The sequence below is a fragment of the Phaethon aethereus genome (genome assembly GCF_964289735.1).
Source record: "Phaethon aethereus genome assembly, chromosome: Z".
NCBI classification, from domain to species: Eukaryota; Metazoa; Chordata; class Aves; order Phaethontiformes; family Phaethontidae; genus Phaethon; species Phaethon aethereus.
The window spans coordinates 50,796,191-50,805,204 of record NC_138577.1 but is presented as its reverse complement, the minus strand read 5'-3'; the positions used below and the strand labels follow the sequence as shown (position 1 = coordinate 50,805,204).

The 9,014-nt window shown below is 38.8% G+C and overlaps 1 protein-coding gene across 1 annotated transcript in view; it reads left to right on the top strand.

Moving 5' to 3' along the window:
- Window positions 1-2,773: 2,773 nt before the first annotated feature.
- SHC3 (SHC adaptor protein 3) overlaps window positions 2,774-9,014 on the top strand; it is a gene marked incomplete at its 3' end in the record, with an annotated part of 57,987 nt that continues 51,746 nt past the window's right edge. Inside the window, exon 1 of the mRNA XM_082013652.1 lies at window positions 2,774-4,185. Within this exon, the coding sequence (XP_081869778.1) occupies window positions 3,646-4,185 (540 nt within the window). The 5' untranslated portion in view covers window positions 2,774-3,645. The remainder of the gene's footprint in view (window positions 4,186-9,014) is intronic.

The window sequence follows — 9,014 nt, the reverse complement described above, 5'->3', positions numbered from 1 at the left end:
TTTAAATCCTTTTGAACCTCATTGTAACAGTGGAAAACAGTAGTTTATCCCCTTTCCTCCCTCTAATCTTGCCCCCCAGTATCTTTTTTTTTCCCCTACCCTTTGCTGTTAATAAATCTTACTTGCTTCTGAAATGTGGGCTGCAGAGGTTGTTGAGATACAGAAGGAAAAAAGGTGGCAGCTAAGGATAAGCCCCTGAGAGCCACTTGGAGGGAGAAAAGGAGGAACAGTCACATGAGACACGGACTGCGTCAGGGTGAGAGGAGGATCCATGAGAAAACAGAACTGAAAAAAACAATAGAGAAAAACATTTTAAAAAAAGGAAGGAATGGCCAGAGATGCCAACATTACCAGTAGTTTATCAGAAATGCTGTACTTCATCAGAGGTAGTGTACACCCCCTCACTTGTATGTATTGCTAGGATTATGTATTTTTTTGCATTTATCAACATTGAATTTCCACCTGCCATTTTATTACTGAGTCAACAATGAATTCCCTGTTCCATGGCCATTTATTACTCACAGTGGCAGCGTCTGGCTCATATCCCTGCAAAAAGAAAAGAGAAAGGCTCATTTTTGACTTGGATCCACTTTACTAGCTGACCTACCATAGATGCAGATAGAGAGATGAGAGTGAAATGGTGGTTTGAATGTCTTGCTGTCAGTACTGCTATGGTAATAGTAGTAACAAGTTTGTTTGAGGGTAGCGTGGTATAGTCAGTGTGCAAGCTACAGGCATGTTGTTGGAAATGCCAAAGGCATTATAGTGCTCTGGAAACAGCTAGAATTAACTACATCCTAATTTTACTTGCAATTTATGCCTATTACAAGGTCTCCTAATTTCATTCATCATTTCCTGGGGTTGGATTTGAACCTGCTGCCTATAGGGCAAAATTATCTACCTTTTCTAGTCCCAATAACTATGAAAGGAAAGGTTTTAAAATGTTCAGTTCTCCCAATTCAGGGTCATATTTGTAAAGGAGACGGGTTCCCAGACACTGAGATGTGCACCTGATTTCAAGCACTGGGTAATTCTGTGGCTACTAGTCCCCTGCGACCTCTAAGTCAGATTTCTGGGAGAGTTCAACATCCATTGGGTCTCTGGGTAGCGTTTCTGTGTCCAGTGAAGCAGTGTCAGATATTAGTCCTTTTGCTGGTGCTCTGGGAAGCTTCTATCCTCTAGCTTTCCCTCTACCTCTCTTTCAGTGGACTGATGATCATACTGTTTTTAAATATCTACTCTGCTAACAGTGTAAATAACTATATGCTTTTTTTTCAAGCAGGTGGTTTTTGGTTTGGGTTTGTTTTTTTTTTTTAACATCAGGGGTCTCTGAAGGCAAACCTGTAAAATCCGTGAATCTGCTGGTGCACAGAGGGAGCAATCAAACATCAGACGAAATGTGCACATTCATGTTCCCATCCTGGATGTAAATGAACCGACTGAATGAACACGCTGGGGAGAAACCCAGACCCGACTCGCCAGCTTTCCTCAGCTGCCACCCCTGTGGACACCCCGTGCATTCCTCCAGCAACACCCTCTCTTCCGCGGGGGCTTTGCAGCCCACCCTCGTCTGCTCAGACACCAGCTTCGTCTTCTGGTGTTGCTGCAAAAAAGGTGCCGCCTGCGCTCGGAATGGGATCTTCCACTATTGAGCAAGGCTTTGCTGAATGAGTCATCAGAGCCGGCTGGTATTGGCTGGGCTGGTGAGCACCCCAGGGATTGCCTGGCAGGGGCTGCGAGGCCTCGCTTCATTCACAGAAATGTGGGGATGCTCGCCAGCCCTTCCATTCACACGCACAGAATCTCATTCACATTTTGCAGTTCCGCTAGCCGCGTCTAATGAAGAGAGCCATTGGGGAGCAGTAGGGTTTTCTGAGCAGTAGAGACACGTAAAAATAGGCTATGGTGTGTGTATTTGCTGTTGCTGTGCTAGGAGGATGAAGAGAGGAATGAATGCTGTGTGGATGCTGTAGCAGGTTCGCAGCCTGGTGATGAAAGGCTATTCCGCAGATCACTAGAAACCTGCTTTTACACTGACTAGGACATTGCCATTACTCATCACAGCTGGGATAAGAGGTGCTGACTTAATTTAATGTGTCATGAATATACTAATTAAATACCTGTATTTGAGCTGGCTGTTTCACTGTATTTGCAGTTTGTATACTGCAGCCTTTAGTCACAGGAGAGGGAAGGAATTCCGTAGGATTTTTTCTCTAAATTGTGCTGCAGTTAGCATTCTGTTTAAAAAATAACTGCACTATGCAACTTCTCTGGTCTGAATTTGTTTATAATGCAGTGTATTGTCCTGCATCCAAAAGATATTTTGCAAAGAGGATCAATTTATAGAAAAGAGCCGTTAATACGGCTTACAATGGGCATTGTGTATCACAATGCTGTACACATTTTGTATTTTTCAAAAAACTGTAGGAGAAATGAAATACCTGTTTTCTGCATGTTTTGCTACTTCTCAGATCAAGTGTTTGTGGCTGACATTTATGTTTAATACGACTTGGTACATTTTTTGATTTTTCACTGCAGGATGTCAGTTTGCTGCTACCTGGACTTTTGAATATTCTTTTAGGTTTTTTCAGTTTTTCAGAATTAAACCAAACATTCCAGTGAATTGAAGATCTTCATGTTTTTCTTCAGAGTGAATATCAGTGGTGAAGGATAAAACATCTCTTGAGCCTGTTGTTGGACATCAGAAAAATACTTTTCTTCACACATAGGTACTTTATGTAATTCCTGCATTAAAATAGAAGGTTGTTGTGAAGTAACGGGGAAAGATTTCTTTCTCTATCAAAAATTGAATGTAACAATTTTCATGAGACGCAGTATTGACACAAAGGCACTTGTAAAGTCTGTTAGGCTGCTTCTGTGGAAGAAAATGTGTATATTCTTTAGTTTTGTCATCTGTTTTTAAAATACTTGTGTGCTTAAAGGTATTCTGAAAACCTTTAAGGTGTCTGTGTTTTGCTGGGGAGGTGGCAAGAGGGGGGTTATATATGTGTAAATATTATCCAGATATTTGCTATCTTATTGTGACTTCTTTATAGATCACAAATATGTGAGGTGGAAGAAGATTTAAACAGAAGAATAAAGTGTGGTGTTTCATAAAGGCTGCTAATTCAGTTGTAAAGGTAATTGCCTTTGGTACCAAAAGGGTGGGGGGGTGGAGGAAGAATTAAATGTTGGAAGGAAATATCTGTTTGAGAAGATAGGAAAAGGAAATTTGAGAATTGATTGGTGCTAGTGTGCTGTAAGTGGGTGGATGGTTTTTTTTCTCCCCTTTTTTTTTTTTTTTTTGCTACAGGAAGTGATTTGCAGTGTTCACTGAGCCTTTTGTTGAAAAGGGTCCTTCTCATTTGTGTGAGTCATGCTTTTGCTGTGAGCGAGTTGGCAGCTCTAAGCAGGACTGGGATCTCTGTCATAGAAAACTGTTACTTCACCCAACCTTAACGGGGAACCATAAGAAATTTCTTAACAATATATATTTTTTTGTTCTTCTTTATACTCTGTTCTTTTTTACCCCAAAATCCTGCTATCCGTCCGTGTTGTTATGAATCGCCTGCTATGTTAGCACAGGCATCTCGTGCGTTGGCATCAGATTTGCCAGAACATATGCAGGAAACCAGATAGAAGGGCATGCTTCAACGTACCAAGTATAACCGCTTCAGGAATGATTCGGTGACATCAGTTGATGATCTTATTCACAATTTGTCCATGAACAGCAAGGTCTCAGCAGTTGCTACAGCTTCAACAGCACCGTCGTACCTTGTCTCGCCAGAAGTTCTCCGCAAGGACCAAGAAGATGGACCCACCACCCTGTGTACCCTCCTCCATAAAGTGTCCCACTTGAAACTCTCTCACACGGGCAGCCTTTTGGGTATCAAAAACCTCTCCTCTGCAGTAAAGGAGCTTGCTGTCTCCAAGTTGCAGGGAAGCTCGAGTGCTTCCAGCTCAGCAGCAGGGGCTTCAGACAACACATGTAACCTTGTCTCTGCCACTTCGTCTTCTCAGCAGGACGTGAGCAAGATGAGCATGGGGAAAAAAACACGGTCAGAGGAAATGCACCCGGGAGGTGAAGACTGGAATCAAAGTAGCAGCTTTGTCAATAAACCCTCTCAAGGATGGCTGCACTCGAGTGAGAAGATCCTGGGACCTGGTGTGACGTACATTGTGAAGGTTGGTCTGATTTCTTCCATTCTCTGTTTTTATTAATGAAAAATTCTCTGCTAGATTTGATGACAGGCTAGATAGGCTGAAAGGATCTCTTATTTGTGTATTCCTTTTGTGCATATTGCATGGTATGTAAATGCAGGAAGGCAGGGTTGGGAAGCTGTGTTAATTTGTTGAATTTGAGCAAACCTGCAGATAGATTCTTTGTCAGATAATGTTCTATAGCTGTGTAAAAATAATGTTCCTAAGCTAAAAGCTGATTTTCTTACTTTTTTTTCCCCTCCCCTTCTTCTGAATTTAGGTTTTCAGTGTTATCTAGCATACTGTATATATCTTGGGTACATAGGCTTTCAGTATGTCTGGTGCAATATAGAGGAGGAAAGAAAGATTCCTTGATGTGTGAAGAACTGTTAATCTTGCATGATATTTCAGTTTGAAAATACCTCTAAGGACATATGTGTTTTTGAAGTGGAATTGTGTATGAAATCTTAGAGCAGTAAGGCACAGAGCGCAATTCTTACCATGTTCAACAAATAGAAATACTGTTGTGAGTAGAGCAGGAAAATGCAGCTTGGTTTACATAATGAGAATTCAGCCACCTTAACTGTTATTGCTGTTTTCAGTTCATGTTGGTACAGCATGTCAAGAGCAGAGAATCCTAAGTTTAAGTGGTAATATTTCCATATGCTTTGAAAGTATTTTGAAATGACCTGTTAAATTAGAGCCTTTGAGAGCAGGGTATGTGCAATGGTTTTGTAGTCAGGTAAGATTCTGGTTACACCTGCCAGCACAGTGTGCAGAAAGTGTAAAAATAACATTATTGTCCAGTATTTGTTCTTCAGTCACCATGTTTTATTTGCCAGGTGGCTTTTGTATCTTAAGTGTTAAACTGTTTTGTAGCAGACTGTTGATAAGATTACAGGTTTATTTTTAGTATCTTATTTTGAGTATAAAAGTCGCAGTGTGACTTTGTATCAGGATGCTTTAAAACTGAATGACAGCCTTGTTGCTTAACTCTCACCGGTTTTTCTCAAGTCTCATTAACAAAAGCAGAGTGCATATTTAACAGTTGGAGCACTAGGAAGCAGTTTTCGTTTCTTTCTGTTAGTGGCGATGGCAGATTTTGCAAGTGATGGTAGATTGAGTAAGTTGGCCAATTCAGAGCACTGTTGAAATTGTACTGTCTTTTTTACTACTCTGAAATTTAGTGGAACCACAAAAGAGCCAGTGCTACCTTTCAGAACACAAACTGCTGCTGTGTTATTGTTTGAGAAGTGTCTCTATCAAAATAACCCACTGATGCTGGATATAGTGGTGTTGAGACCCTGTTGTTCTTTTGCATGGAAATATTCTGGTTAATGGAAGGTCATTTACCATTTTCCCATTATGTCAGGGAACTCAGCTATTCTCTTTTTTATTTTGCTTAGCACATTGTAAGTAGGCAGATAATGACTGTGGGAATTCACTGCTGCTGTTTGTTTTACCTGAAGTGATCATTATGAAGCAGAACAAACACAGTATTCATTTTCTTAATTTTTTCAGTGGTTGACCTTCTGTATGCTAGAGGAAGCTGATATCCTTGAATTGAAAAGAGAATTAAAATTATATATAAGTGGACTTAATTTAAAGTTAATAATTAACCCATATCTAACACTGATATTAGAACAAATATTTTAATTTACACAGCTGGTGTCAAATACATGAAAGTGTATTTATATACATTATGCATATTAGAATTTTGAAAATATATCATTGTCACCATAAAACTTATGTTTTAGGTGTGTGTTAATGTCATTAAAATGTATGGAATCTAGATTATTGTTTCTATTAAAAGAATTGGGTGAGATCTTTAACTTCATGCTCTCTGGCACACAGAGTCACAGAACAGGGCTCTAAATATAAAAACAAAGGTTAAAAATAAATATCAAAAACCATGGTTAACGAATGAATGAAAATAAACCAGTCCTGGTTAGTTCATCATTAAGTACCTCAGAATTTTCCTCAGCAACTGCAGCATTCATACAGCTAAGAATAGAAGTGCGGTTCCCACATCATTAAACAGTTATTTCCCAGGGCTTTTATGCATTCAGACCATCAAATCAATACATAGATAATGTACACTGAAGGGAAACATTCCTTGGATACCTCATGGCTATATTGACTATGTGGGGGACTTGTACCATGTTTAATTAGTACCATATGCCTTGCAGAAAATTCCATATGCCATTAGTTAAATGAGACAAAAATTAGATTTGTTGTTAACCAGCAAAGCTTTTATCCTTTTGTGTGTAAATGTGCACTGGGTTGCTATTTTCTCATTAATCTACATTCAAAACATGAAAATTACCTATGGGACCTGGTAAATTGTAACTGCTGGGCAGTTTGATAACTCACATTGGAATCTTCTGAAGTAAGAGACACAAAGTTCCTATGTGCAATGTCTGACAAATCTGTAACTTTACTGCTGTCCCCACATTTTCGCATATCACTCATTTTTTAAATGTGCAGTGTAATTATAATGCTTAAAAATGGGTGTAGGATTAGGGTAAAGAGGAACTGTGTTCTGATCTTCATGGTCTGCTGCAACAGAATTATTTTAATCCATAAAAATACTGGCACTTTCTGTATTTTTTTGCTCCCTGTGGATTTCACATTGCATTTTTATATATTATTCCAATGGGAAAATTTTAAGAAAAACAAAAAAGTATTTTTGTAACAAGTTAGGCAGTCACCATGGCCGTATTAGGGGACATAAAGTGGTGAGGTACTGATATTTTACTTAACACTACTGCTGAACAGTTTTACAAATTATTCACTAATGAAAAATAATGAAATGGTTTGCTGTGATGGAAGTCATTGAAGAGCTTAGTGTTCTCCCCATAGATGGACTGATTAGTATACGAAGTTATTATGAGTGTTCATGTTGTCAGAAAAACAAATACAGGTAATAAAAAAGTGTAAAACTGTGTAATGTAACAGTAGTTAAATGTTTCAATGAAATCTGTTTGTTTCCAATGATAAATGTCTACTGATGAATTTAACTGCGTAATGGCATAGACATCTTGGGCTTCGTTGCATTTAATTAAGAGCACAATCAACAGTCAAGAGGCAAATGTATGTCTGTCTTTGGGTAACTCATGGCTGGGTTTTATAGCAAGTGTTGATAAGCTTAAAATGCTGTTTCTCAGCAGTTCAAAACTAAATAAACCCAAAATACTATAGCATAATTTTATAACCCTATATACAGTATATCCGAAAGAGCCAACGAGCTGTAAACCAGGACAGTGGTATAGAACAGACTTGGGTAAATCTAGTGTTAAAAACAACAGATACAAAGATACTATCTGAGAGAAAGGCAAGCCAGGCAAATAATATTTCAATGAAAAGCATATTAAATTATTAAAATTATAGAAAAGTATCTAAAGAGTGTAATACTAACTACAGTTATTTCTTTAACATTTTAACACTTTCATGTCTTGGGAGGGGATAACAGCAATTTACATCTGATGAGGAAAATAGACGTCTTTTGTGAAGCTGTTCAAACACAGGACCAAGTAAAGGCTTAAGCTCTGCAAGCATTTCTGCATGACACCGTTTATGGGAATATCCTCACTGGAATAACTGAGGTTATTCCTATATGCTGAAAGTTAAGTATGTGCGTAAGGATGAACTGATGTGTTGCATGCTATTATTGCATCCCTTTATTCTGTACTATGGTATTCCCTTCAGCGTATATGGAGGGCAGCTGTAATTTTAGCAGGTCTCTGCAAGTAGACATGGGATTTACAAAATTACTTTTCTCTTTAGTGGCTAACCCAGGCTGTGAAGCACAGCTATAAGGGAGCTAGCATGGTGGAAAGTGCGACATACGCGGCCTTCCCCTAGAAGACTTCAGGGCTTTTTGGAAAAGTGTTTCTCTTTTTTTCCTTTCTGCTCTAACCAGAATTGATTTGCTGCTGGTTTAAAGTAGGAGCAAGATACCAGTGCTTTGAGACTTTGTGGTGGTAGTCTTTGCTCACCTGTTTGAAAGGTATCCAGCCTAGCCTGCAAGAAAAAAAGAAGGGAGTTTCTTGCTTCCTTCTTACCTTTTAAAAAGACATAAAGTCAAATTTACAATCTACTTGTTTTTTAAAAAAAAGGATTATTTAAAAAAATACATTACAGCAAGACTTTTTAGTTTGTCTTTTTGGTTGATATTAAATTTATCTTCCTTTGTTATAGAAAAATTTGTGCAAGGTTTTTTGGTTTGGTGGTTGTTTTTTTTTAAATAACAGATTTAAATTCTGCTTCTACCAGTCAAATTGCAGTAGTGTTAATGGTTAATCGCTGATAGTTTGACATGGCCTGAGCAAAAACATACTCAGAATTTTGTGCATCTGATTCTAATAATAAGGAACGCAGTCCCACAGCATCCTGTTTGTAATGAGGTTTACATGTTTAAGAAGTGGGTTGTGTGTTTCAGCCATGTGGTGGTAATAGGACTGAATACTGATCCTTTAGTTCAGAGTCTGCTATCCTCAACCCAGGTAACCAAACAGCGTTAGCCGGAGCTCGAAGACTTAGGAAACTGGCTTATCACCGTGGATTTTAAAGCTGCATGCATGCAGGTTTGGGGAGAGAGAAGTGACAATGACAGCATTGGTTTTAGCAGTTAGTCCCTCCTAGTACACCATATTCCTTTGCCATCAGTTAGTATCCTTCACATTTTCTTTCGTTGTTATTTCACTGCTATGAAAGAGCGATATTGATGCCTGTTGCTCTGTCGAAAACCTCTTTTTTGAGCTCCGTGGATCTGAAACACCGTGGGTCTGTTGTACAGCCCACCGATACGAAAC